The 26,681-nt window shown below is 43.1% G+C and overlaps 5 protein-coding genes across 11 annotated transcripts in view; 3 read left to right on the plus strand and 2 right to left on the minus strand.

Moving 5' to 3' along the window:
• Window positions 1–1,506: 1,506 nt before the first annotated feature.
• On the minus strand, window positions 1,507–5,367 carry LOC142897628 (CD226 antigen-like). 2 transcript variants are annotated; one of them, XM_076040084.1, is made up of 7 exons: window positions 5,126–5,367; window positions 4,123–4,449; window positions 3,096–3,422; window positions 2,963–3,016; window positions 2,756–2,884; window positions 2,628–2,659; window positions 1,507–2,129 (listed from the first exon to the last, which is right to left on the minus strand). In XM_076040084.1, exons 1-7 carry the CDS (start codon window positions 5,211–5,213, stop codon window positions 1,920–1,922), a joined length of 1,167 nt encoding a protein of 388 aa, XP_075896199.1. In that variant the 5' UTR covers window positions 5,214–5,367; the 3' UTR covers window positions 1,507–1,919. The 2 variants fall into 2 exon arrangements, with proteins under 2 accessions (XP_075896199.1, XP_075896200.1); XM_076040085.1 differs by lacking the exon at window positions 2,963–3,016 and having other exon boundaries at window positions 5,126–5,366.
• Window positions 5,368–7,177: 1,810 nt separating this feature from the next.
• Window positions 7,178–9,285, plus strand: LOC142897568 (uncharacterized). The gene is made up of 4 exons (XM_076039997.1): window positions 7,178–7,326; window positions 7,845–7,861; window positions 7,958–7,995; window positions 8,970–9,285. The coding sequence occupies exons 1-4, from the start codon at window positions 7,307–7,309 to the stop codon at window positions 9,150–9,152; spliced, it is 258 nt and encodes an 85-aa protein (XP_075896112.1). The 5' UTR covers window positions 7,178–7,306; the 3' UTR covers window positions 9,153–9,285.
• A 461-nt stretch (window positions 9,286–9,746) lies between these two features.
• On the minus strand, window positions 9,747–15,012 carry LOC142897567 (cell surface glycoprotein CD200 receptor 1). Of its 2 annotated transcripts, XM_076039994.1 has the most exons (7): window positions 14,611–15,012; window positions 13,325–13,375; window positions 12,149–12,454; window positions 11,555–11,821; window positions 10,749–10,842; window positions 10,608–10,650; window positions 9,747–10,517 (listed from the first exon to the last, which is right to left on the minus strand). In XM_076039994.1, exons 1-7 carry the CDS (start codon window positions 14,666–14,668, stop codon window positions 10,428–10,430), a joined length of 909 nt encoding a protein of 302 aa, XP_075896109.1. In that variant the 5' UTR covers window positions 14,669–15,012; the 3' UTR covers window positions 9,747–10,427. The 2 variants fall into 2 exon arrangements, with proteins under 2 accessions (XP_075896109.1, XP_075896111.1); XM_076039996.1 differs by lacking the exon at window positions 13,325–13,375 and having other exon boundaries at window positions 14,611–15,011.
• A 2,240-nt stretch (window positions 15,013–17,252) lies between these two features.
• Window positions 17,253–23,459, plus strand: cfap91 (cilia and flagella associated protein 91). Of its 2 annotated transcripts, XM_076039988.1 has the most exons (17): window positions 17,253–17,479; window positions 17,639–17,715; window positions 18,084–18,241; window positions 18,373–18,450; window positions 18,540–18,596; window positions 18,682–18,857; window positions 20,090–20,267; window positions 20,451–20,608; window positions 20,958–21,134; window positions 21,253–21,383; window positions 21,466–21,534; window positions 21,621–21,692; window positions 21,981–22,127; window positions 22,213–22,434; window positions 22,537–22,685; window positions 22,933–23,024; window positions 23,114–23,459. In XM_076039988.1, exons 1-17 carry the CDS (start codon window positions 17,392–17,394, stop codon window positions 23,311–23,313), a joined length of 2,229 nt encoding a protein of 742 aa, XP_075896103.1. In that variant the 5' UTR covers window positions 17,253–17,391; the 3' UTR covers window positions 23,314–23,459. The 2 variants fall into 2 exon arrangements, with proteins under 2 accessions (XP_075896103.1, XP_075896104.1); XM_076039989.1 differs by lacking the exons at window positions 17,253–17,479; window positions 17,639–17,715 and adding an exon at window positions 17,743–17,894.
• Window positions 23,460–23,656: 197 nt separating this feature from the next.
• Window positions 23,657–26,681, plus strand: part of nr1i2 (nuclear receptor subfamily 1, group I, member 2) — a 5,934-nt gene continuing 2,909 nt past the window's right edge. The window contains exons 1-5 of one of the 4 annotated variants that reach the window (XM_076039991.1): window positions 23,657–24,041; window positions 24,696–24,886; window positions 25,351–25,481; window positions 26,238–26,407; window positions 26,509–26,681. The exon at window positions 26,509–26,681 is cut by the window's right edge and continues 72 nt beyond it. In XM_076039991.1, the coding sequence (XP_075896106.1) occupies window positions 24,702–24,886; window positions 25,351–25,481; window positions 26,238–26,407; window positions 26,509–26,681 (659 nt within the window). In that variant the 5' untranslated portion in view covers window positions 23,657–24,041; window positions 24,696–24,701. Of the gene's footprint in view, window positions 24,164–24,695; window positions 24,887–25,350; window positions 25,482–26,237; window positions 26,408–26,508 lie in introns of all 4 variants that reach the window. The other 3 variants (XM_076039990.1, XM_076039993.1, XM_076039992.1) reach the window with 3 other exon arrangements.

The following is a 26,681-nucleotide window of genomic DNA, read 5'->3' on the forward strand; positions in this document are numbered from 1 at the left end:
TCCAATATTCTCAGCAGTTCACCACGGAGTCTGGCGGACTTCAGGTTTGGTGCAGTCACTTTCGAATGTATCTTCCTTGTGCTCCTTGGGCCGTGGCTCTGGCCAACAAAGTCAAGGTTGTTTAATAAGCACGACAAACGGAATATTAAAACTTCATAAACGTTCCGGTGTCTGAATATGTATTCCCTTAAATTTATCTGTGCTTTTATTTTCTTGAAAAACATCATTCCTGTTTTAGTGCCATACCTGGCATCCAGATGCTTTTCTTGTTCTTTTTCATCTTTAACCACATGGGTCACTCAGTTTCTCTCAGTGCTCGCACACATGCTGTGCACACACATGTTGTTTCTGTTCTGATCGCAATCCTAAGCACAGGGATGTGATGTTGCTCCAGATAGAACTTTGCTCATTTAACGGAGCAGTCGGACATATATGTCAGTGTGTCTGGCTGTAGGGCAGGACGCTGCTGGAAACAGCAAAGGAGAAGGGGAAGGAGAAGGAGATACTATATCTGATGCAGAGTGAATGAAAGCTGCTTTCATTTCTCTCTCGTCAACCGCTCTCTGCATTCCAGTGAGCAGCCGGCTTCTGAAGTGAGTGTGAAAGGAGCAGTTATCATGTGTGAAATGGCCCCTGAGGAGTGTCCGGCACACGGCCCCCCGAAGCCCCACAGGCCCAGCCGTCTCCTGCTGCGGATCAACCTTTAGCCCGTCAGAGTTTCCAAGCCACCAGTTTATTGCGGGCTGCTCACAGATAATGAAACCCCCGAAGATGCAGAACCCCTCACACGCTTTTAATCAGACGTGCCTTTCAGGTTCCACCTCTCAAGCCAGCACGTCTGCCTGCATGTAATAATGCACCACGTACAGTGATTTTCTTTTGGGGGTTTTTCAGGGGGTTTTCTTTTCAGTTTTCATGACGTGACCACAACCCTGTCAGGTGGTTTCGATTTAAGCTTAGAAGTAAGAACTCCGCCTGTGTGTGTTAGACCCTGTCTTTGGCCAAACTTTAAAGGTCCCATATCATAACTATTTTCAAATCTTTGTTTCTTTTTTTTTTTAATGGGAGATGACAGTGGAGCATTCTCACATAAATAAATATTTAAAAAAAAGAACCTTATCGTTCTCTAGAAAACAGCACATTCATCCCTCTATTTACAACATTTAGTAAATAAGCTGATTAAATAAAAAGCAGTGTCATTCTCACTTTAGTAGATACACTCAGTTGGGAGTGTCGTTACTAAACTGAGAGAGCTGTCAGTCCTTTGTGACATCACTCACCGTCCCTCACCCGAACGTGCCAGTGAACTGCAGTGGCCTGCGCACACAAACCTGGATACCTCGTCCACCTTCTCCCTTGTTGGTTTATTTGAGGACGCGAACGTTTAGCCCAGATAAGAAACGCACTGTCAGGCGGCCTGGATTGTCCACATTGGGCTTCCTTAGAAATATGGCAGAACCTTACTCTCTGTATATTCTTATATATAAATAAGAACAGTTCTATGGGTCGGAAACCAAATCCTTTTTATTGCACTGTGAATATACACTTTCATTAATATATTTACTGACAGTATATTGAACTTTTTCTAAGATAGAAATCATAAATCATGCCAAATTTTACACACAGGAACTTTAAAAGTGACCATTAATATGAACATAAATTAAACTGACTGGCTTTTCTGAACTGCAAAAATGCAAGTGATGATCAGCGCTGCCTGGAACTAATTTTAGCTTGAGAACAGAAACTCGCAGCTGCTTCTTGGTGCGCAGGGTTTTTTTTATTTTTTAATTCGGGGCGACTGCAACCTGCTTCTGTCCGACCACAAGTGTCTACTGTTCCCCTCTCCCCGCCAGTGTGGTCGCTCGCTTTTTCTGTGCACGTTTCCTTGACACAAGCACTTTGCAAAAGGTCAAACTTGCTTAGTGAAAATATCCTCCGGTGGGGGCTGTGAACTGGTGGTTGATGCCAGAGTACACCACGCCTTCATGCCGGTGTGCATCCACGTTCACGTTCAGTTGTGGTGTCGGCATTCTTTCGAAGCTACTTAGGAAGATGGGCTGGTGTTGCTGTACAAAAGTGGGAGCAGGGCCTCTGGGGGGCAGGTCTGGTATCGTATTAATGGACATATCCTGTGTATGAGACCGTACGGCAGGCTTTAATTGAAAAGTTTCAACCTTTGGATAGACTTATATATTCAACATTGACATAAGTAAATCTGCTTCCATGCTGAAAGCATGAGAAGAGACCTGTTAATGATAGTCAATAAATGAGTTAATTTATAGTCAATAAATGAGTTAATTCATCCAAATTCAATCCACTTTAAAAAAAAAAAAAACAACCTCCCAAGCAAGCAACTTAGGGCACTGAAGCTTTTTCTCAACTCCTGCTTAGTGGAACAACGCCTACAGCAACCAGTACGAAGCCTCTTCCTGCTACCCACTGGGGTCCTCCAGTGGTGGAAAATGAATTTTCCTTGTCTTGGGCTCCTTCACATGTTCCTCCAGTCACTTTCCATTTTCACCCCCGGTTTCAAAATTTCAGTTTCTTACCCAAGATGAACTTGTGAAATAATTTTTCGAAACATTATTTGTATGTTATCAGGTGACAATTCAAAACCAACTACTCACTTGTCTATGTGCTGGATTGAAGGTCATTGTTCCTGTCAACACAAACATCACACGTATCGTTATTGCGGTGGCTGAGCTCAGAAATGCTTCCACACTGATTCAGAGCTGAAATTTGTGGAGGTTCCTACGTTTTTGACAGCGGCCTTTAATGACGGGTGACACTATCACAATGCCAACCAGCGCAGCTATGCCCAGGCCAATGAAAAAAAAGGGCAGCCAGGAAACATCATCATCGGTGGAAGGGTCGGGGCTCTCACCTACGGAGGCAGAAGGTGAAGGTCAAGCATCAGATCAGTGCCTGAATCATTCTGTACTTCAATTAAAAATCGTTTTACCAGAATTTTGAATCTCAATATTGGTATTCTGGGATTCACCTCCGCGGTGCAACTCTGTAAATTGTTAGAAACAAAATCAGCACCTAAATCCAGACACCATCACGTTAAGGCTCAGAGTTCAAATCCAGCATACCTGAAACCACGACCTTAATGGCGTGGCTGACCCCTTCAGACTGGCCCTCGTCTATGTAACACCTGTAAAGGCCGGCGTCCTCTGGAGAAACCCTCTTGAAGTTCAGGAGTGCGGTCAAACGGCGATCACTGCTGCTAGCTTGAATGATTTCCATGTTGTCCATCGGGAAGATGTCTACACATTTGTCGTGCTCCTTGCACCAGAGGACTTTGACGGGATCTCCACAGTGTTCGACAGGACACTCGAGGGTCAGTCTCTGTCCTGGAGCAGCTTCCAGATGTGTGCCGTGCTTGACTAACAAGGCAACGTCACATGGAGGGTTCAAGCCTGAGGAATTGAAGGATGGAAAGTTAAGTTATTCATCTTCCGTGTCAGTGGGGAGATTTTAATGTAATCCCAGTGTACCATAGGTTCTTATATTCTTATCATTGGCGTTGTAGGACATACAAACCTTTGTGAAATGCATGTACATAAAGCTTCAGATGTCCAGTAATGCCGAATTCATTTATTCAATCAATCTATTTTTTATATCATTTTTGTTACCTTTTATTTTATTCTGCATTCAATTTGCATCAGCAGTATTCAATTTCACATGCACTCTTTTTCAACCTGCTCAAATTGTTCTTTGATTTGTAAAGTCACATTTATATATGTAGTGCTATTGTAGTCCACCTTTATTTGGCAATGCACTTAATAGAAAGTGGCTGTGTTGAAGAGGAAGAAAAGTGCAAATAACGTGCAAATAAAAGAGCAATAATCCTATGCCATTGCCAATGAAAATGAAGGGCAGCCAGGCAATACTGTCATCGGTGGCAGGGTCGTGGCTCTCACCTACTAAGGCAGAGGGTGAAGGTCAAGCATCAGATCAGGGCCTGAATCATTCTGTGCTTCAATTAAAAAACATTTTACCAGAATTGGTATTCTGGGATTCAACACCGCGGTACAACTCTGTAAATTGTTATAAACAAAATCAGCACCTAAATCCAGACACCATCATGTTAAGGCTCAGAGTTCAAACCCAACATACCTGAAACCACAACCTTAATGGCGTTGCTGATCCCCTCAGACTGGCCCTCGTCTATGTAACACCTGTAAAGGCCGGTGTCCTCTGGAGAAACCCTCTTGAAGTTCAGGAATGCGGTCAAACGGCGATCACTGCTGCGATCTTGAGTTATTTCCACGTTGTCCGTCGGGAAGATGTCTACACATTTGTCGTGCTCCTTGCACCAGAGGACTTTGACGGGATCTCCACAGTGTTCGACAGGACACTTGAGGCTCAGTCTCTGTCCTGGAGCAGCTTCCAGATGTGTGCCGTGCTTGACTAACAAAGCAACTTCACATGGAGGATTCAAGCCTGAAGAATTGAAGGATAGAAAGCTGTTCATCATCCGGGGGATACAAGATAGTGGGGAGATTTTAATGTAATCCCAGTGTACCATAGGTTCTTATTTTCTTATCATTGGTGTTGAAGGACATACGAAGCCACGTGAAACGCATGTACATGAAGCTTCAGATGTCCAGTAATGCAAAATTAATTAATTTATTTTTTTCATTTTTGTTACCTTTTATTTTATTCTACAACTTACATCTGCTTTAATCAATTTCACATGGACTCTTTTTAAACCTGCTCAAATTGTTCTTTGGGTTATAAAGTCACATTTATTCATTGACTGTTCATTCATTTTTATTTTGAAATCCATTTGTATGCATTCTAGCGATACTAAGAGCTTAAACTTCATACATTTTATACATATCTAAAACGTCATGGCGCTGGTAGTGCTATTGTCATCCACCTTTATTTGGCAATGCGCTTGATATAAAGTGGCTGCGTTGAAGAACAAGAAAAGGTGGCAGAAACATGCAAATAAAAGAGCAACAATCTTTGTTTCTGGAGAACTTAACCACACTGAAATAAACTGTCTCATATTCATTCCTCTAGAAATAAAACAGCAAGTCGTGAGCTGAAGCTTTTCTGGAACCTGCCAGTTGCTGAAATAAATGAATTCATTGAATAAAAGAGCAGTTTTTACCTAGACCTCTTCCATGGACGCAGACAAAAGCAAAGGCGCAGAGAAACAGGAGGCAGGTGTAAAGCAGGTCTCCAGCTCGGGCCGACATCTTCTCTCCCTGACAGGACACCTTGTCGAGCTCGCCAAGAATGGAGCACTCGCTGCCGCAGCAGGGGCTCAGGGGGGCCGTGTCACGCTCACCACTTCCTGACCTCCTACATGCACTAGAAGACCGTCACTGTGCACGTGTCGTCGAGCGAGCAACCAGCAGAGTAGATGTGCACACCATACGTGTGTCTGACTGTGTGTGTGTGTGTGTGTGTGTGTGTGTGTGTGTGTGAGAGAGAGAGAGAGTGTACCTGTGTATATGTAGAATGACTCTGCATTCTAATGACCTTGATGACTTTGAAATCATTGAAATAGAGTAGAAGGTCACAGTCCTTCTAGTCATAGAAATCTTGAGGTGTTGTTCAATGTTTTCTGCCTTTGTCATGTTGTTACCCTGTTTGTGTTTTGTTTATGGGCTTTGCTTGCTTGACATTCATTTTACTACATTCTGTTTTGTTGAAATCCATACTGAGGTGAATTCTTAAAGCAAAATCAACAAACACGTTTATGAAAAAAAAAAGTAGTTTTGTCTTATCTGATGTCTCAGGACTTCCTGTTTTATCTTAAAACGTCACTGTTCTGTCTTGCCAGGCAACTTGTTGCTTCCTCCTTTGTGTTTTCCCCCTCTCTGATTGCTCTGTCTTCTGTCCACCTGTTGTGTCAACAAGCTTCTTCATAGTATTTCATCTGTGTCCCTTTGTCTTGTCCAGTGGCAGGCAGCATGTTCCAGATCGATGACAAGCCAGGCTGATACAAAGTCACACAGCTGTACAAGTACAAGGTTTGTACTTTTCCCTTTTTTAGTACAACTTCAATGACTGGTGATGACAACTTCAAATGATCTGTGTTCTTGGTCCTTTTGTGCATTGTTATGCTGTCAAGACATTTTCCTCAGAATGAGCCACACTGCGTTGCTCTGTCGTATCAAAATTTGAGCTTCAGATTCTCAGAGTCGTGCATCTGCGTTCTGTCATGGAAACATGATGCTCGGCTGCTACTACCCAACAGAGCGGCCTCAGTGAACCACAAATACAACCTGTTCAGAGCTAAACTTTTGATTTTCTCACAGACTCTGTCTTTCTGTCTGTCTTTAAAAGTGTTATAATGAGTGTGCTGCCTTTTACCCCCGATTCATCCATGATGTCTTTTTTCCTGTGGCTTCAATAACAAAAAAAAACAGAGGGAGAAAAAACCGGGCAGCGCCCTCTAGTGTACAACCTCTTCTAGAATCAAAGGCAAAAAAAAAAACGAGAGAATGTTGTCGCCCCCTGCTGCATGTTGAGAGTATTGCAGCATTCTGCACCTTTCATTCTCAGGCTCATCATTATGAGGGCCGTGCTGCAGGTTTCTGCCTTGACTTAAAGATGGAAAACATTAATTTGTGCCAAACTCTGTGGAATAAGTGACCCTTTTGTGCAAACAGTGTCACATTTTGCTTTGGCATGCAACGTTTGTGCTACAGCAAACATTGGAGGCCAGACGTGTGCAACGCTTCTAGCAAAAGTCCAATGGATGAAGGGCAATGTTCTGGATGCATGTTTTGCATTTGGTGCATCCTTGCAAACACGTTTGTATTTGTATGCGCTAGTGAAGCTGCACTGAATCCATTTTTCTTTTTTCTTTTTTCAGTTTACACTGAGAGGATTTTTCTAAGAATAAGATGCTATTTCCGCAGAGCTGGTTTCTCTTCACGTGACGCTTTGGTGAGATAACACAGTGACTGCATCTGAAAGCAGCAGCCCAGGTTTGGCAAATAAATAAAAGTTACAAAAAAAACTAAAATCGCAGTTCTGTTCTCTCTCTCTCTCTCTCTCTCTCTCTCTCTCTCTTTCTCTCTCTCTCTCTCTCTCTCTCTCTCTTTCCCTCTCTCTCTCTCTCTCTCTATCTATCTCTCTCCCTCTCTCTCTCTCTCTCTCTCTCTCACACACACACACTCACCCCTCCTCTCCATTTCCTCCCTGACACCGCATCGCTTATTGCGCGGTTGCAGCGCGAGTGATATGTACCGTCAGTGGCGAAGCGTCTCATGCTTTGCACTCTGAGCAGCCAGACTCCAGTGGCTGATACCTGCTGACAGCGTGGAGGCTCCACAAAATGGGAAACTGCACCTCAGCGTGAGTATCCGTCCCTCAGGCAGGCAGGCCAGTGAAGACCAACCAACTTCACCTCGCACAGCCAGAAAGACCAGGGAGCTGTCAAGTTCCAAATTTTGCCCGTGAAAGCCGATCAGCTTTTTTTGCACTGAAAACAGGAAACTGTTGTTCAGGAAACAACTGGCTCATTAAAATTGTTCTTCTTCTTGTTGTAAATTATGGACTTGAGTTATTTCAGGGATTTGTGTGACATGTTGTCGAGGTTCTGTGGTGGACACACCTCGGATGTTGGTTAGGTGGTTCTTAGTCAAGCAGATTTTTTATAGGTCTCAGCAAAGTGTTTTCCTGTTGCATTAAGAACTGACAAGGAAACAAAGCTGTGGGGTAATAGTTACACAGATGACTAGCTGCAAAAGCACACACGCACGTACATACTACAACTTGTGCGCACTTGTAGGCACTTGTAGAACCCCTTATCCCCTGTTGACTTATTGTTTTGTACTTAATGCTAATTTCTATCTGGAATTGTTTTCATCCAGGATGCTGCAGAGGAAAGGTAAGACTTAATTTTAATGGCCACGAGACCACGTTTCGTTACTGCAAAGGCCGTGCGGACTCCCCTCATGTTGCGCGTGTCCGTTCTATCTTTCAGGGGCCTCGGCGCAGGAGGAGAAACAGGGCTCACTGAAGGTAGAGCAGTCCCCAGCGTTGACGTTCTATCTCCGTCCATTTGATTGACTCACACGACGGAGGCTTGGTGACATTTGCTGGCGCCCGACACGTCTTGATACTTTTTCCAGTGGCCCAGCCCGAGTTTTTTCCAGTTGCGTGGGGGGGAAAAAACTTGACACATTTGCTAGCACTTACATGAACCCACCCACCCAGGAGGCCGCGGCAAATCTTTTGAACGAAAACGTGGTGCTGGCGTTGCCATTTTGAGGCTAAATCATCAAGGTCAACATCAAGGTGGATAGGATAGGACAGGTGGTGTCGGTTTTTCCAGAAAGACTATGCTAGCTGAACTAGTATTTAGAGTAGAATATGACAAGATCACACTCTGGCTCGTCTACATGTGCTCTTTCTTCTACTGCTCCGGCAGCACTCATTTTGATCCAGGTGGAGTCTCCTCCTCCTTGGAATCACGATCATGGATGGATGGATGGATGTATGGATAGATGTTTTCAAGGGAATTTCTTTTCCAGCAGTATCCACAGATTTTAAAGATGAGAAAAATAGGTTGCTCGTGAAATAGTCACAAATGGATGTCTCAGGGTCCCTCAAGCCACATGACGTCCTCTGGCTGCAGTGTAATGCTTCACGTTGCCGCTTTGCCACATCACATCGTCCACACAACAATGGCGGCCGCGTCAAAGCCTGCCTTCTGCTCAGGGAAGCTTCCCCACTTGCTACACTGGACGCCTGCGGTGGCGTTCCGCGTGCAACTCGTGAAACAATTCAACAACTTGCGGTGAAATTATATCACACGTTGCCTCTTGAAGCTTCCAGTTCGGCCAGTTAACCACTCGCCAGTCATGAGTGAGTAATATGTGGGTGCCTGTTTTTCTTCAAAAGCAGCTAATTTCACGCCTTGACCACACCTGAAAATTGAAGACTGTGCAATGCAAATGTAAGCTCCTCTCACTGTGTGTATTGTGTTGTGGCAGCCAAACAAAGAGACCACATACGCCAGCATCGACCACAGCAAAGCCAGAGGCAGGAAACCCAGCAGACCTGCCGATGACTATTCCTGCGACTACACAACTGTTGTTATCCCTGCGACCACCCAAATCCCGTCCGAGGGCCCGTCTGAAGACGGCTGTGACAACGATTATGTACAAATGAACTGATGAGCACAAGGAAAATTCACCTCAGGCGGTTTGAGGAAGGCAATGGCTCCCCAAACCAGCTCAGAGCAGCGTGAGCGACAGGTCGAACCAGTGTGAGCTTGACATTCTGTGAAAATTGTTATAAAAAACAAAACAAGAGGAGCTGCTTGTGTAAATAGATATTTCAAGTCGTGCAATGAAAAAAATGCGTACATTGTTGAATGAAAAGTTTCTTTTTATCGTCATATTAATTAAATTGTTTCGTGTATTTTCAGTGTTTCCTCTGTTTTAACTTCTCTGTTATTGAGGCTTGACATTTCTATCGCTACAACAACTTACCTGCAGGTGGCAGAATTTCTCTCCCCAAAATAGCTCCGCCTTGCTGTCTGCACCATAGACGTTACATACTGTATATCGCCGTATTTTGTTGACGGCGCAACCTTCCGCTTTAGCTGGATTTCACCAGTAGAGGGTAGTGCAGCCCATCATTCTGGTTTCTTCTTCGCGTGCGTTCAGTCTTTTCGTTCCAAGTCGTTCTACACAGTGACATGAAGGCCCAGCGTGCAGGATTTAGTCAGGACATGTGGTAAGAAAGAATGTTGCCAACAAATGAAAAACAGTTTGTTTATTGTGTCGAGCGTTTGGGAAGACACGTTGTTCCTCTGTTGGCCTGTCCTGTGCAGGCAGCTGATTTGGAACTGCGGCTACTCCGAACCTTTTCTCATGTCAGTTTAACGCTGATGGATTATTTAAATGTTACACATTGGGCCTTTAATTGCTGGAATTATCAGTGCTGACTACCACTGATAATATTGATCTGGGTTTGTAAACAACAAATAATAGTTGTTGGTTGTTGTTTTTTTTTCTATCACTCTGCATAGAAACAGTATATTATCGATGCGTCGATTTAAAGATGTGTGTCGAATCCTTCATATCATGCCATCCGGAAATGATGAGCTTATTATTATTATTTTTTTTTTTTAAGGTGTTTTTTAATGGACATTTTCATTTTTACACATTCAACGATAAATCTGTCTATAAAATAAAAGTTTTTACAAACGTATTTACTCTGCAATTCAGGACTGCAAGGAGACAGGTCAGCATCCCATTGCATTTTATAAATATGTGTACAAGTCATTATCTCCACCACCGTCATTTTTACAAAAGTCAAAAATGTTTGTCTGCACTTTTGGTAGAACATTTTCTTCTAAACATTTCTATTTGTTCCACGCCATTAGTCATTTTTAATGTTTTCCATGAGACCCAGACCGTAAAACGCATGCGCGTGCATGCGTTTTACGCGAACAAATCTGCAGATGAGTTGTAGATAGAGTTCACACGTTGAACGTAGCTAGCGTAGGGCTCCACTTCCTCTGCGTCCTCCTTCTGAAACGACACAGATAGCACTTATGTCTCAGCAAAGCAGACAGAAAAAAAAAACCTTGAACTGTGAGCAACCAGGAGGAGACTACTCACCGGAGTACATTGGGATGGTGAGGTGCTGGACTGCCGGCAGGGCCTGGAATAACAGCCATAGACAAACCAGTTCAGCAACTCAACATGAATATCCTCAACAACGTGAGGAATCTTTTTTTTCCTATACGGGCAAGGTCTTACCTCAAGGTTTGTTTCTTCATTACAAAAAATGCAGCTCCTGCCAGAAATATGACGATCCCAGCACCGCACATGATGACCATCAAAGGATTATCACCTGCAGATGATTTAAACCAACTGAGCTTCAGTTCAACGAAGTTAATGATGCAATTATTGCAAATACAAATTACTAAATGCATTTTTTTTTATTGCGCATGTCACAATAAAAAAAAATCTTTTATTGTTTTATTGTGCACATGACAATGACAATAAAAGTCTATTGTATCCTAAAAATGTTTCTTAAATGCGTAGTAGTTTTGTCCTCTGCACTAAACGTGAGGAGGAAAACATCCTACAGGCTAAGACACACAATTTGACACAAAATAATGTAACTCACAACACATTTGAGCATTTAAACTGAATCATCTTGGTATAACCTTGGTCTACTTGCGTTGTATTAGTGCAATTTTACTATTGGACTGTGGAGAAAGTTTCAATGTATATTAGAGTTCAGGTTAGCTTTTGGTCTCAGGTTGAACTGCGCTTCTCGCTTTGATGCTATTTTGGTATTTTTCCATTGATGGTGTTTGGACGCCACCACCACTTGCCAAGTATACAATTTATTTTTATTCATCTTTTTATGTTATCGTTTTTTTGTGGCATCCCATCACACAAAATACTTCTATGATTAATTTAGCTGTATTTTAATATATTTTGTGGTAGCAAACTGATCACTTAGTTCAACCTATAAATAAAATTTGATAAAACATAAATTCAATAAAAATAAAAAATAGAATAATTCATGCCATGTTTTTAAACATCTTTCTTACTTTCTCTAAATTTGGGCTGTAGTATCCATTCTTCTGGCCAGTCTGGGTGCCTGATGGTGCACTTCAGGGTTTCTGCGTCCGTTTCTTTCAGTAGCTCCAGGCGACTTTCAGCGATGAACATGCCGTCTGACTCTTCCTGCGTGTTCACCAGCACACCCTCGTGGTTCCAGCTGATGTTGGCCGCAGGCTTTACACTGCTGACATTGCACACTGCCACCAACATCCCATTCCGCCTCTCCAGCCAGGCATTCGAAGAGGGGGGACGACCTGAGCATAGGAGGTAAAAACAGGACATCAGCAACTCAGAAAAATGAGGAGACCAGACTCTATTGGTAAAACAAGGTCCACAAAATATGTTGCATTTAAATTTCTTTCTTCTTTCTTTGGTCTAATTTGATTGAACTCTCAATATTCCCACTTTTTAGGTGCACCTTGCTAGTTCCGGGTACCTACTAAAGTATAAATTGACTGGCTGTTGGTGATACTCTCCAGACCTTGTTTGGAGTTCCTGCTGTGGTATTCAACCAATTTGCCCATTTTGACCTCTGACCCCCGTCAGTGACAGGCATTACGAGATCTCATTTTTAGACTCACCTTTTATTCCCACATTGTACAGATAGTTTTCTCTCCCTCCTTTGTAAGCGGACTCACACTTGTACACCCCCACATCGTCCTTTGAGAACTTTGGGATGTGCAGGTACAGCTGAGCGCTGGATGTGTTTCTGACCATCTTGCCATCATGACATCCTTCAGAGCTTTGGCCACTGCGGCTGAAGCCAATCACACACTTCTTGTGGCCCAGGTCCAAATTCCAGAGGATATACACGATGTCGTTCCATGTTACATTGTTGCACTCGAGCATGACATCACTGCCCAAGTGAAAAGTTTGATTTCTGACAACTGAAAAGGACAAAAATGGACATAATTTAAACCTTTTTGAATTCTCATTTGAAACAAAACAGGCATGAAATGTGCACAAATATTAAACCTTAATACCACAAAAAGGAATGAAAACGGGCAATACAAATGTAGTAGGATTAACAGAATGAGGCTCTAATTTATGTTGTGTTATGTTTATGCCATCTACAAACGTAAAACATACAATAATATACAAAATGAAAATATTGTGTATATATATATATATATATATATATATATATATATACATATATATATATATATATGTGTGTATATATATATATGTATATGTGTATATATATATATATATGTGTGTGTATATATATGTATATGTATACATATGTATATATATATATATATATATATATATAAAAATATATATATATATATATATATACACATACATATATATATATATATATATATATATATGTGTATATATATATATATATACATACATATATATATATATATATATGTGTGTGTATACGTGTATACCAGCAGTTATCAATAGTAGTATTATTATTTAAAGATCATAATTATTTAATGTCTAACACTGGCATTGGCACAATCTATTTCAAGATGATGAAAATGTAGCATGCACTGTGTTGTATTTAAAAGTCATGCAAATGTATTTTAAAACATTTCAAATGTTCCTCTTCTCAGTTGTTTCAAAATGTACTTATTTTAATGAAACTAAACTGATTTCAGTGCTTTAAAAAAAAAAGAGTATTTAAGACAAAAACATCGCAGGGTGACCTTTGTACTTGATTTGTGATATGATTTGAATAAGAGAAATCCCCAGAGAGGAACAGAGGAAAGACGTTTTTTTGGTTTTTGTTTTTTTTTTACCATATTTTGCAGAGGACGTAGTGGAGTTCGCAGGGGTGCTGTGATTAGTTCCTGAGTGAAGTGCAGACGAAGTGGGAGGAAAAGTTAAGAACATGCAGGTTAACCAGTCGGAAAATTATGATTCATTCAGCATAGCCACAAAAGGAGTTACTTTTGTGAGGAGTTAGTTTAGAAACTCGAAGCAAGGGCAAAAAAAAAAAAAAAAAGCTTCAAAAATCATAAAATCAGAGCAGGAGGAGCAAAATATGACTCTTGAAACAAGTGTCACAGCTCCCGTCAGCACAACCTGAAACAAATTTGACAACTTTTAAAATGTTTGTGGGTTCCATTCCGGGCCTGGGACCTTTCTGTGTGGAGTTTGCATGTTCTCCCCTGTGTCTGCGTGGGGTTTTTCTGGCTTCTTCGGCTTCCTCCCGCAGTCCAAAAACATGCACGTGAGGTGAATTGGGAACTCGAAATTGACCGTAGGTGTTGTCTGTCTTTTCTTTGTCTCTATGTGGCCCTGCCTTTGCCCTATGACAGCTGGGAGAGGCTCCAGCAGAGTGCGTGTTGAAAATGGATGGATGGATGGATGGATGTAACTTTTGAATTACAGAGAGAAATGTGACCAAACGACACCAGCAATAACAAGGCCCAAGCGGTCAATTGGTGTGCAATTAAAAGAAAAGAGGAAAAAAAACACATTTGTACATTTCTAATTTGGTAATTTAACCAAAAATGAACAACTGTAGTGTTTTCACTTGTCACTGGGAGGCAGCAATGATCACAGAGTTCACGGGACACTGTAATGAGCTCTAGACCGAAAGCGGAGGTGGATGTCTAAGCAGCAGCAGCAGCAGCAACACGTCGCTGATTGTGTCAACCCTTCTCGCCGTTTCTGTGTCAGCAAAACGCAGCATGGTGGTGCTCGTGGGCTGACATACACAACGATGCCCTCCTCCCCCGGCCAATATCAGTGTTTTCCATAAACGTAGGCTTCTTGCTCATAAAGAAAGTCTCCTATGCAAGTGATGGAGCGTTTGCTTTTCTGTTGTTTTCTTCTCAAGTGCGTTCTTTCCCCCACTCACATTGTTAACACTGAGTCACACACTGCCACGTTCCTCACAATTATCACCCCGAACTTGTACCACCATGTGCAAAATGTTGCAGCCGCGAGGCATCTACTGGAAACTTGCGGTTGCTATGAATGAAATCAACGCTGTCTTCGCAGATTGTCTCGTTGCATCGTTGTTGTTTTTAATTTTGACGCAAATGAAACGGCTCTGAAATAAAGTTTAAGTTCAAACCTGTCTCACGGCCCCAAGCTTGAGAGAGCAGCAGGAACGTTGCGTAGATCCACAGCATCTCCCTCAGCTGAGCCGCTCCTCGGGTTCTTCTGCCACAGTGCCTGAGAGAAAAAACAAAAACCACGTCCGCCGTTGCCCCGCCAGCAGCTGCAACATCAAAATCAGCCGAGAGATGTTGCCCCAGTTTTGCACTTTGAGGGACTTCACCATCCCCAGACTAACTGAAAAGGTCTTTCTCACCACCTCGCAATGGTATTAAAGGGACTAACAGATCCCGCCTTCTTCTCCATAGACAAGCAGATCCTCCCACACAGGATGTATGACATGACATGCGCAGACTTTGGTTTCTTTTCACAAAAGTCACGTGAATAACACCTGAAGGCCGTGCTGTAAGTTTAAAAATAAAAAAAAATAAAAGAAGGTCTAAGCTCTAGTATTGCAACGTTCTTGTTTTTTGGATCAGGATGTGATGATTCCACCGCAGGAAACATGTCACGCTGAGCCTGATTAAGAAACTTTGTTCCTGTTTAAGGTCAGAGACAAGACACTGGGTAGAAAAACACAAGTTCGAGGGAAAGGAATTGATTGAACATATTTCTGAATAATATCAAAAGACTTGTAGTTTGCTGTTAGGCAGTATCACTGATAACATCTTCCATCCCGTTTTGTGTATTTCGATTGTTTTAAACCTGAGTGCAATCAACCGATGTCATCAGTGTTAAAATGATCATATGCCCAGAGATGAGAGATGGATTGGCAAGATAAGCAGTTTATGAAAGAGGAGGCTCATTCGATTAGAATTTGTCTTTCTCTCAAAACAACTCTACTCATTGACTCAGTCAGTCATCAGTATTAAGTTCAGACCGTTATACTACTACTACTATACTACTGATCTTAATCCTACTACAGGAAAAAGATGTAGGAGGGAACCAGCGCCAGTCTAATTATAGATGATGATGACACAGAACACAGGACGAGAGCAAACATCTTTATTATCAAAATCTCCCTAGTCTTTACAAACTGGTTGCAATTCTGCATTGTCATGCTTCTAGCTTCCAGCTAAAACATCTGGTTTGTAGAACTTCCCCAAGACTCATTATACAGTGCCTGAAGAAAATGTTTTTCCAGGACAGACATCTCAAATATAAATCAAACATATTTTAAGGCCGAACATGTGACATTTAAACTATGTATCTGTTGGCCTGAAATGGAATGGATGTTTTTAGTGAGATAATTTTGAGAAATTGCTCATCTAATTTTACAGGACAAGCAGATTCATTGATAAGGAGGAGGCCAGTGAAAAAACTGATTTTCTGTGCAAAGCACACGTTGGTCTGACTAGCTTCGAGTCTCGGTTCATCAATCAGGCTGGTTCATAGAAATGTATCATCAGGCACATTTTCGTGCCTGATGCATATGCTGCTTATTTTTTCCTATTAGCCTGGCTTGGTTTGTGGTCAACAAGTACATCCTGCAAAGGCAAAGTCTGCCTGACGCGCCCCCAGGATCAACGAGCACCCACTGGGTCACTCGTTGAACATAGAAGGTCACGACTCACTGTGGAGACGAAACTTGTCTGCAAAAAATATTTAAGCCATGTTCATATTAAAAAACAAAAAACAAAACTGCGGCATTAAAGTCAAATGACGTTCGCAACAATGCTGGGCCGTTCCGCTTTTTCTAAAATCTAATATTAGCAGGACAGGCAGGCAAAATTTCAGCTGACTGTGAGCTGGCACATCAGACACAAAGGAACTGGCTTTTTCCACAAAGTTGCAACACCATCCAACTGTAAATTGATGTTGCTCTGACGTTTCTCAACTAAAAAAAAAAAAGAGACAATAGAGGTCAAACGAAATGTTGTTGCGTTGATATGTTTTAAGATTGAAGGTCCAATGGTAAATTAAGAAATGAAGTTAGCTTCAGGTTGAGGTTAGGCAAGAGGATAGAGAGGCGTGTGTGTGCGTGTGTGTGTGTGTGTGTGTGTGTGTTTCCTTGTGATTAGGAATTCCTTAAAGCTAACTTCCTCATGTCAGTCACCCTGTTTAGCTAAAAAAAAAAAAAAATGCCACAAACAAAGCTCATGTCACAAAAAACACAAACTTCAAGTTGCTTTCTTATTTTCTTACCTTTCTAATTGTTGTGCCTCAAAGGGGAAGAATGTTTCTGAAACTACAAAAAACACTGTACAAGCACAAATCCAGTTTACTTGTAATAAAGTTGTCAATAAATTTTTGTTTTTGTTTTTGCTGTCATCCCAATAGAGAAGAAGGTATTCGGTAGCTCATGGAGACAAACAATTGCTTTTAATTTATTCAAATAACGTAATTCTGCACATTAAAAGTATACACACATCACATCAACATTGCAATTGTGTTCAAACAGTACATTAAAAAAAAGCAAAAAGTAATCTTAACCTGCTTAAATATCTCTCAATGTCACATCCACAGTGACTCATATTGGTTGTTGTTGTCGTCGTTGTTGTCGTCGTTTATAATGTTTTTCTCCGCAGTTGTACTTTAAAGTCAGAATTCTCGCTTCAAACTGAGAATCCTGACATTAAAGCCAAACTTGTGGCGTCCTTCGTCACTTTGTGGCCCAATGCTACGTCCACAACGCTTTTGTCTATTAATACTACATTACCCATGAACCTTAGCGGCAGCGGCCATAAGTCCCACTGCTGCGAGCCGCGGCGTGACGTCTCCACGGTAACAGTGTTTGGAAGCCGACCGTCACCGCACATCGCTGTACGGAACAAGACGGTGCGGTCAAAAAAAAAAAATGGACCCGTCCATCATTCACACGATACCTTTAAAACACAAGGTTGCCAAAGAGGTCACCCGGCAGCGCTTGTTCGACTACCTTTACGGTTGGTAAACTTTATTGACTTGGGGGGTAGCGAACATCAAGGCAGCGATATATTATCTCTACCAGGCCTCATTGTCTAGCTAAGACACTAAACATTGAGTAGTAGCATTAGCTGGGATGATTTGATGACGATGTTAATGGTGTTGTTTCTCTGTCCCAGATCCAGTTTACAACGTCTCCTCAGATGTGGACCACCGGCGGGCCGCCCTCAAGGCCTACACAAACTTGGACAATGTCGTAAGTTGTGTCCCATGAGTTCAAACCTTTGGTTTTTGTAGAAGACGTTTAAAAGCCGGTCATTTCTTTTCAGTCCAGTGGGTCTGTTCCCCTTTTAAAGTGCTGATGGCCAAACCACCTAAGTGCACTGCACTCGAAGACCAAAAGGAACTGAAACGGTTTAATATTTGCTCGTAAAAGTATGTGTGTATGTGATATACGATTCATAAGTGTGTGTATACTTTCTGTGTTCACACACATACATATAGGTAGATAGATATACTCTATCCACCTATCTATATATATATATGTATATCCTGTATGTGTGTATATATTTAAACATGACGAACAGAATGCGAAATCGAACACCCGCTCTCTCTTTTTCTCAGAGGAAAGTGCCCGTGTACGAGTCGATGTTCAGCGGCCTTCCCCATTACCCATGGTACACTCTCGACGTGCACACTACAGACCCCGTGCCGGCATTTGTTGACCGTAGCTGGCAAGGCTGCAAAGACGAGCGTAAGGAGGCGCTGCATCAGCTGGCTGGGTAAGCGCTCGCGGCTGGAATCAACTGCCGCCGCCCCCTGACTTGTGTTTGATCGGGTTTTCAGGCCTTCTGGTCATAACAAATACGAAGTGCGCTCCCAGGTGCATTAATTAGTTTGTTTGTTTTGACAGTATCTTTCCAAGTGCACCTTCACGGAAGAAAACCGAGTGCTATGTGACCGGAGCTGACTACTGGAAATACTTCAAACGGTCTGATCATTCAGCTCGCACTCGTTTGATGTTAATGTTCGCTCGCTGCCGCCGTGTCTCGAACAGTGTTTCTACTGCCTCCCCTGCAGCCCCCAGTTCTCCGCAGAGGAGCAGAATCCCTTCAGCGAGATGTTTTCTTTACCACCGTAAGTTACTTTGTTCTTTTTCTTTTATCACCTGTGTGCCAACGTAAATTGCATTTTCTTTTTCTGTGACCCCCCCTCACCCCAGGGAGGATTTACTATCCAGTGGCGGAAACATGGCTAACCAGGCCACCCACTACAGCGTCGGGGTCCAGACTGACTACAGGGAAAGTGAGACGCAGACTGACCCGTACAGCCCAGCGTACGTGATCCGAGATGGGACGACGCCTTCGGAGCTTCTGCAACTGGCAGCTTTTACTTGGGGTACGAGATCTCCAGCACTGGCAGCACAACACCGCATAGTCCAGTCCCCCATTGGTGAAATCTGTCTTGGGCGGCAAGTGCTGACGCGTTACCAGGAAAGTGACACATAATCTGTAAAGGCGGATATTAATCAATTCATTACAAATAAAACCAAAGTAGCAATAATATAATCAATACCACCCACGGCTGTAAAATACACGGAGCATTTTAAGAGTTGTCATTTGTAGGACCCCTGTTTATACACTAGGTGTCACTATTGCATTTGGGTTACATTTCGACTGAGGTCAAATCTCTTCTGTCAGGAAACAGCACAGCACAAATGATTGTTTTATATGTATATATGTATATATATATATATATATATATATATATATATATATATATATATATATATATATATATATATATATATATATACGTATATATATATATATATATATATATACGTATATATATATACGTATATATATATACGTATATATATATATATACGTATATATATATATATATATATATATACGTATATATATATACGTATATATATATACGTATATATATATATATACGTATATATATATATATATATATATATATATATATATATATATATATATACATATATACATATGTTAAAAATGATTATATTCTGCAGTCCACCCATGATAATCTCAACACATTTGCTTTAGTTAGTGATCATACCCAGAGCCTTTTTAGTCATGACAACTGATGTTTTGCTGGGGGAAACAGGAAACAACAAGGTGTCCTGACAGATTTGCGCTTTTGCCGCCCACACCACCACAGCAGTTCACCAGTATGAAAGGCGGTTAGAAGAAAAGCAAACAAGATGCACAGACTAAAGGAAACTATCATTTGTTGTTAAAACAGACACGACTTTCATACTGACTGCACTGATTACACCCTCTGCTTAAAGGCATTCCCATGCTACTCTGCAGCATGCTGCAGAGTTCACAAGCTGTAGAGTTCCCTCTTGTCCTGCATAAACCATTGAAATTGACAGGTCTAAATGTGAATGTCTGACAAATTAAAATGTGCCTGATACCTGCACTATGTGCAAAAGTGTTTGTCTTAGCTGCCACACGTGCTCTTAAAAGCCGAAGCCTGAAGCCTTTCTCCCTTTCTGCTAATGCTCTCTGACCTTGGCTATATTGAATCTATTGAATTAATTCTCCAGTGACCGACAATTCACTTCTCTGATGCGGTTTCATCTGCAGGCCAAGGTCTGCCTGCCGGGCTGGCGGAAGTGGAAATAATCCAGCACGCACGAGCCCAAAGAGCCTTGGAGGCCACTCTTCCCCCGCTGAATGACCTCAGTCAGGTGGACAGAAGGAGGCAAATCATCGAGGAGATGTGTCTCAACGAGTGGGCCTTCAGAGAGAAGCAGGTCCAGAAGTGAGTGGCGTTGCACCTCAAGAATCCTTTTTATGGTTTTGTTTTGTTTTTTTCGACGCACTCAATTGGCACAAATTTTTTTCTCATAAAGAAACTCACCGTTAGATTGCAGAATCAAGAGCAACCGTGATGCTCTTGCTTTCACCCTAACACGCTCCCTTTGTCTGTCTGTGTGCCGCCCAGGATGAAGGATGTCCGTCTGGCTGTGTTGAAGGACCTGTACTGGAGGAGAACGCAGGCTCAGGATAGAGCCACAAACAAGCGGCTGGACCTGCTGTGTACTCAGCTCCAAGAAGAGCTGGACGTCAAGAGACAGAAGAATCACCACAACTACTACAGAGGTGAGGCGGTCGCTAACGCAAGGTCAAAGTCATGACTAACATCGATTTGTTTTACTCCCCAACATCAGAATCAGAAAAACTTTATTATCTGTCGTGACAGAAAATTGTCTTTGACGTGACAATTAAACCAGAGAGACAGTAAGATTTAAACACTGTAATTTTAAAACTCTCAAAAAATAAATAGACAAATGAAGGTGTCGCGCTTGAAATGTTAATGGCAATGAGTATGAAGGAATTCTTGTGGATGTTTTTTTCCGGGACAGGGGGACTTGGGGTGGGTGGGCTCGTGTGATGAGGTTGGCTTTCCTTTTCCATCTGACTCTGTCTGTTTTTTGGGTGTTTTTTTCAGTGCTGAGAAAACTGGGGGCCAAGTGGAGGAATGTGGAGGGGAAACTGGACCGACCCGGAGTCGTCCTCCGCTATGTGAATTCTAAGACGTCCAACCCTCGGAACCAGAGGCGTGTTTACATAGAGAAGAGCTCGCGCCCCGATGATTACAAGAGCTTCTACCTGGATACGCCTGAAGGTCCGAGTCCGAATGCTTTTGGCCAAATGCAGTTTGCGATTATAGTCTCCCAATCAAAGACGTCAGCGTCTCTTAATACCAGCGTTTATTTTTGATTCACTCATTTTGTCAATCTCAGGCCTGCTGCTGCTGGAGAGGAGACTCCTGGCCTCAGCCCTCAAGCCCAGAGTCAAAAGACCCAGAGTTAGCAGCGTCCCGAGTGAGGTCAATTACCCTTCCAGAGACGATGATGACAGCGGCAAGAGAAAGGTAAAGCAGGGAGGAATGTGTTTCGGTCAGGACATGTGAAGCACTTTAAAAATCAGAAAATGAACTGAACGGGACTCTGCAGGAACTTGTGGTCAAGAAGGAGAAGCCCGTCCCCCGTCCTGGTACGCCCAGAGTGGACGAGCCAGCAGAGGTGAGTGTTCCGACGCTCTGACATTGTTCGATCTTCAAGTCACCCGGACCCAGTTTTGTTCACGTTGTGTGTCTGTCTCATCCCAGGGGGAGGAGGAGAGAGAGCTGGCCGTCATCTACCTGCAGAAACTGCTGAGGGGGAGAAGCATCCAGTGCAAGGTCTGAACCCTGCGTGCACTTGTGACCATTTAGTGTTTCTCCAGCAATTCACAGCCAAGTCACAAAAATCTGAAAAAAGTCTAATTGTCTACATTTTCTCCTTTCCTTAAAAAAAAACAAACTTAAATTCAAAAGATGTTTTGTCCCTAGACTTATTATGAAAAACATGTTTGCCGCACTTTTTATTAATTTGCTGCATATTTAGTTCCTTCAGTGTTTGCACTTGCAGACAGCACAACTTGAAAGCCACTCACTTCTTTCTTCTTTTGTTCTTTGTTTTCTCCGCAGATGTTTAAGGCCAAGGAGAACCACCTGAACCTCATTCAGGAAGTAAGGACGGAAAACGCCCTGCAGAAGGCGGAGCAGCAGCTGCTGAGAGACGACATCCAGCTTGTGAAGACGCTGACCGAGCAGCGAGACTCCGCTCGGCACGAGGTTGAACAAACGCAGGCATTCGTGTTGGAACCCTTCCGAACTTTTCGCCGACTGATTTCAACTTTTTCCTTGTTCCCGCGCGCAGGCCTCGCTACAGGAGGAGACTCGGGCGGCGGCGGTGAGCGCCGAGCTGGAGCACCTGTTTGACGCCTTGTCCAAGGGTCTGATCCACCTCCAGGAGGAGCGCCGCATCCACGCCTTCACGCTGTTGGCCGAGAGGGACCGTCGCATGCGGGAGGCGGAGGAGAGCGGAAGGAGGCAGGAGGAGGAGCGCATTCTCCGAGAGGGCGACGAGATCTTCAGACAAGTGGGTTCCGCCGCGGTTTCGCAGTTCGCCGGGAAACGTTCCTCAAGCGGCGTTAACGAGGAAGTGTGTGTTTTTGTTTTTTGTTTTTTTTTCTCAAAACAGGTGGTGCAGATCCACCAGGAGACGGTGGACTTGTACTTGGAGGACGTCATTCTGGAGACGGTGGAGCGCACGGCTGACGAGCAGGCCAGGGAGGAGGTCCGCAAGAAGGTGAAGGAGGTGAACGACATCGCTTATGCCTTGGAGGAGAGGTAAAGGATGCTGGAGCGTGCCTTTTTTTTTTTTATTTGAAATTCGATTTTGCATATTTGCAATATGAAGTTATTCTTTGTATAGTATTAAGCTTTGCTTGTTCCATAGTCAGCAAGCAAAACTTGTTGGATCCATATAAGATGGTTCATTGTTATATGTGGAGGAAGACTTTTTCAATAAATATTAATGGTGTGTATTTGAGTTTGACACCCCTGAACTTGTGTGTCTTTGCGTGTGTGTTTGCAGTCAGAGCAGTCTTCAGTCGCAGGAGATTGTGTCAGAGCTGGTGTATAGTTTCCTCATCCCCGAGATCGAGAAGATAAGGGTCAGACAAAGAGGTTGGTGGAAGGTTTTTATTTATGGCTAAATAAATGTAAACCTAAAACCGCCCACTTTGTAGACTAACTGGATCTTTTCTTTCTTCCAGTGCACCAGAGGCAGCGTGTACATTTGCAGGCAGCTCAGAGTATAATTAACGGGCTTGCAGAGAATCCCGGGAACCTTCCTGGGACCCAGGAGATCCCACAGTCCAGCGGTCCCTTGGGAAATCGTGATCGGTCGTCTGGAGGAGGAGCAGGACAGGACACCAGCAACGCAGCTACAGAGTCAGAACCAGCAGAGGAATGAAGTCTGCTGAGATGCTGTGTGTAGTGTTGTTGTTTCCACATGTTTTTGTTTTTGTTTTGTTTTTGTTTTTTTAAATACATTTTTTTTAAATATATTTTTCTTTCTGGGGTCTTTAAATATTTAAAGTTTAAACATTTTGTATTCTACCCATTGTCAGCTTCTTTTTTTTTTAAATCCCACATAGAGAAGGCCCATGTTTAGCCCTCTGTTTAGAGCCTCCCACCAAAACAATCAGCTGTAGCCTCCTGCTAAAATTGAAGCTGTTGACCCTCATTTGGAAGGGAACAAAAACACAGCGGCAGTGCCAGTCGAAAAAAACATGGAACATTTTTGTTGGAAAACATTGATGAAGTGAATTTTGCTAAATGTAGGACCTTTAAATTCCCAGTCAGCTTGGAGTATCAGCGCTGTGAGCAAAGTTAAGTGTGTTCAGTGGGTCAGACTAGCGCCTTGCACGCACCCTGGCGAGAACGGGCAGAGCTCCTCTCCCCGCACGTGCGCGCGCACACGCACACCACGACTACGTGCCCGCGGAGCTCCGGCCGGGAACACCTGAGGCAACGAGCCTGCAGTCAAACTTAACAACTACAAAAAAAGAAAAAAAAAAAAAAAAACAGGAAGGAAAAAGCCTGGCGACAAAAAGCAGGAAGAGCCCCGGTGTCCCGCTGCCGACCGGCCGAGATCCAGGGAGGTTCGACCGGGGAGAGGAAGCTGGCGGTGGACTGCAGGTCAGTCGGCCGCAGAAGATCCCCGAACAGAACAGCGTTCGAGCTTTAACCCCGGCCGAAGCAATGCCGCGTGCGCAAGCCTCGTCCATCGACTGTGAAGAACCGCAGGTGTTATGCCGAAGGTGCGTCACTGCAGCGAGGAGCTGCGCGCCCAGAAACCGAAACCACCGAGCTGCAAAGCTTCATGTCAATAGCAAATAACTAATATCTAGCTAACCAAACTGTTGTTTAGACCAGCGTAAGGTATGAAGGGGGGGCGGGGGGGGGGTTATTTCAGGTTTAAATATCAATGAGCTTCATTGGCTTGTATGTATTTTAACTGATTAAGTTTCGATTGAACTTTCAAATTCCTTTATTTAAAAAAAAAAAAAAAAGTTTATTGAAAACTGTTGAATTGTTGAAAAAAATCTAAAGGGACTATAATGGAACCACAAACGGCCTTCAAACAGCACCAAACAGTTGAATGATGCCCAAAGAGTTTCAGTAAGACTTAATAAGAAATTAATCTAGCCTCAATGTTGTTTTATCAGTTCAAGAATGTCTCTCTTCATTGTAGTCTTTCTGGTTCATCATAATAAACAAACAAAAAAACAACAACAAATCTTTCTGCTAGAAAAAGACGTTTGAACTGACAGCATTATCGTCCTCTTTCAGGAGACAATGAGCATCAGCGCTGCTGGAGTGCTGGGCTGCAGGGAGGCTCTGGCGCAGCACAGTGGAGAGGATGAAGAGATGAAGGTGACGGATGACGAGGAGTCATCCGTCACCTGCAGGGTGTGTGGAGATCTGGCCAAGGGATACCACTTCAACGCACTCACGTGTGAAGGCTGCAAGGGCTTCTTCAGGTCAGTGTGGCGCCAGTGCACCGTCTGGGATCTCTGACGTAGACAGACTCTGCGCAATGTTTATTTTGTTGTAAAAATGTCTTCTATTAAAAATATTTTAAATAATGCTTTAGATATTGAAAATATTGTGAAGTATTTTTATTTTATTTTTAAATGTATATTTACATTTTTTTTTTTTTTTAAATATGAATATCCGTTCATTCATTCATTCATTTTCCATACCCGCATCTTCCTGAACTCAGGGTTGCGGGGGTCAGCTGGAGCCTCTCCCAGCTGTAGTTTGCAAAATATTATTTGAAATATTATTTAAAATATTGTAAATAAATAAACAGAAGTGGTGCAAAAAAAAAAGAAAGAAAGAAAATCCACTCAGACAGATTCAAAGCACTTTTACACAGATCAGGAATATTTGTATTTTTCTAATAAACCAAAGGAAATCTAGAAAGTTTGTCTTTGTTTTCCAGGCGAGCTATAAAGAAGTCGTCGCAGCTTAAGTGCCCGTTGCAGAATAAGTGCAGCATAACCAAAAACAACCGACGGTCTTGTCAGGCCTGCCGTTTGCGTAAGTGCCAGGCCATAGGCATGCGCCAAGATAGTAAGTGACACCTCGTGACCACAGTCCTCCTCTGATCAGTCTGGGAAATGCATCTCTATTACAGGAGTCGTGCAGTCACCCAAAGTTGTGTTTATTGCTTGTCGCTGTGTCTGCTTGGAGCAGGCACGGTCAAACTATGGCCCGGGGGCCACATGTGGCCCCTTAAGCTTTTTAATCCGGCCTGCCGAACTTGAAACTATATTGATAAACATTATTAATGTTCTAGTTTCCCTGCAATCTCGTGTTTTCTGCCACAGTGATGATGATGATGATATCCTGAAGAATAACACAACTCTAAATTACTTTTAAATAGCAGTAACTGCTGTACTAGAAAAAAAAGCTGCTTTTCATTCGTTTAATTTTCAGTGTTTTTAAAGAGTCACTTCAATAAAGACATATTTTGTTGTAGCGCTTTTGTTCCATTTTCAATGAACATTAAAGCACGTGTGTTCTACACATCCCATGATTTTTTTCCTCCTATGAGGTGGGTCACCAGAACACCTCATCCATCTGCTCCTGCTCCGGCCCCCTCTATCACATTTTACAATCCACTGTGGCCCACCGGTCAAAAAGTTTTTGCCCACCCCTGGCTTATAGTCATGGAACGAGAAACGTTGCGCTTTGCAACTATCAGAATGACTCACCGTAGAACTTTCAGCTTGGCAGAGGCGGATTTAAAAAAATAAAAATATCACGCAGGGCCTTGGGTGCTTTGTGTGACACGAGTTTGTTTTTGTGCGCGTGTCGTTGTCACAGTGGTTATGTCTGAGATGGAGGTGTCGGAGAGGAGAGCCCGCATCAAGAGGAGGAAGATGCTGAGCGCACCAGCGCGCCTTTCATCTCAGCAAGAGGAAACCATCCAGGAACTGCTCTGCGGTCACCGCCGAACCTTTGACTTGACCTTCTACCGCTTCAGCGGCTTCAGGGTGTGAAAACGCCCATGAGCAGCATTCCTTCGCTTGAACCGCTTGTCGCGTCAAGTAAACCCGGTAATATTTTTTTTTTCCTCCCGTCGTTCGACTCTCAGCCCATAGACAGGGACGTCAACACCGGGGGTGAGAGCAGCCGGCCCGGAGGTGAAGTCCCCCGCGTTGACCCTCCGCCCGCCTCCCCTGCCACGCCGTCCCTCAGTCCCACCGAAGGACAGGGAGCCCGACAGGAGCAGCGCGGCAGAAAGGGGATCATTTTCACGTCTCTTCC

This window comes from Nelusetta ayraudi, unplaced genomic scaffold (assembly GCF_046127955.1).
Source record: "Nelusetta ayraudi isolate G7.1 ecotype Tasmania unplaced genomic scaffold, CSIRO-AGI_Nayr_v1 ptg000060l, whole genome shotgun sequence".
NCBI classification, from domain to species: Eukaryota; Metazoa; Chordata; class Actinopteri; order Tetraodontiformes; family Monacanthidae; genus Nelusetta; species Nelusetta ayraudi.

Coding starts and splice junctions, on each gene's coding strand:
- LOC142897628 (XM_076040084.1), bottom strand. CDS start 5,213: ATGTCGGCCCGAGCTGGAGACCTGCTTTACACCTGCCTCCTGTTTCTC. Junction 3,423..4,122: donor CATTAAGGTTGTGGTTTCAG/GTATGTTGGGTT, acceptor TCAATTCCTCAG/GCTTGAACCCTCCATGTGAC. Junction 2,885..2,962: donor TATTGAGATTCAAAATTCTG/GTAAAACGATTT, acceptor CTGCCTCCGTAG/GTGAGAGCCCCGACCCTTCC.
- LOC142897568 (XM_076039997.1), top strand. CDS start 7,307: ATGGGAAACTGCACCTCAGC. Junction 7,996..8,969: donor AGAAACAGGGCTCACTGAAG/GTAGAGCAGTCC, acceptor GTGTTGTGGCAG/CCAAACAAAGAGACCACATA.
- LOC142897567 (XM_076039994.1), bottom strand. CDS start 14,668: ATGCTGTGGATCTACGCAACGTTCCTGCTGCTCTCTCAAGCTTGGGGC. Junction 10,651..10,748: donor ATGAAGAAACAAACCTTGAG/GTAAGACCTTGC, acceptor CTGTTATTCCAG/GCCCTGCCGGCAGTCCAGCA. Junction 10,518..10,607: donor CACCATCCCAATGTACTCCG/GTGAGTAGTCTC, acceptor GTGTCGTTTCAG/AAGGAGGACGCAGAGGAAGT.
- cfap91 (XM_076039988.1), top strand. CDS start 17,392: ATGGACCCGTCCATCATTCACACGATACCTTTAAAACACAAGGTTGCC. Junction 17,480..17,638: donor CTTGTTCGACTACCTTTACG/GTTGGTAAACTT, acceptor TCTCTGTCCCAG/ATCCAGTTTACAACGTCTCC. Junction 22,435..22,536: donor GCGACGAGATCTTCAGACAA/GTGGGTTCCGCC, acceptor TTCTCAAAACAG/GTGGTGCAGATCCACCAGGA.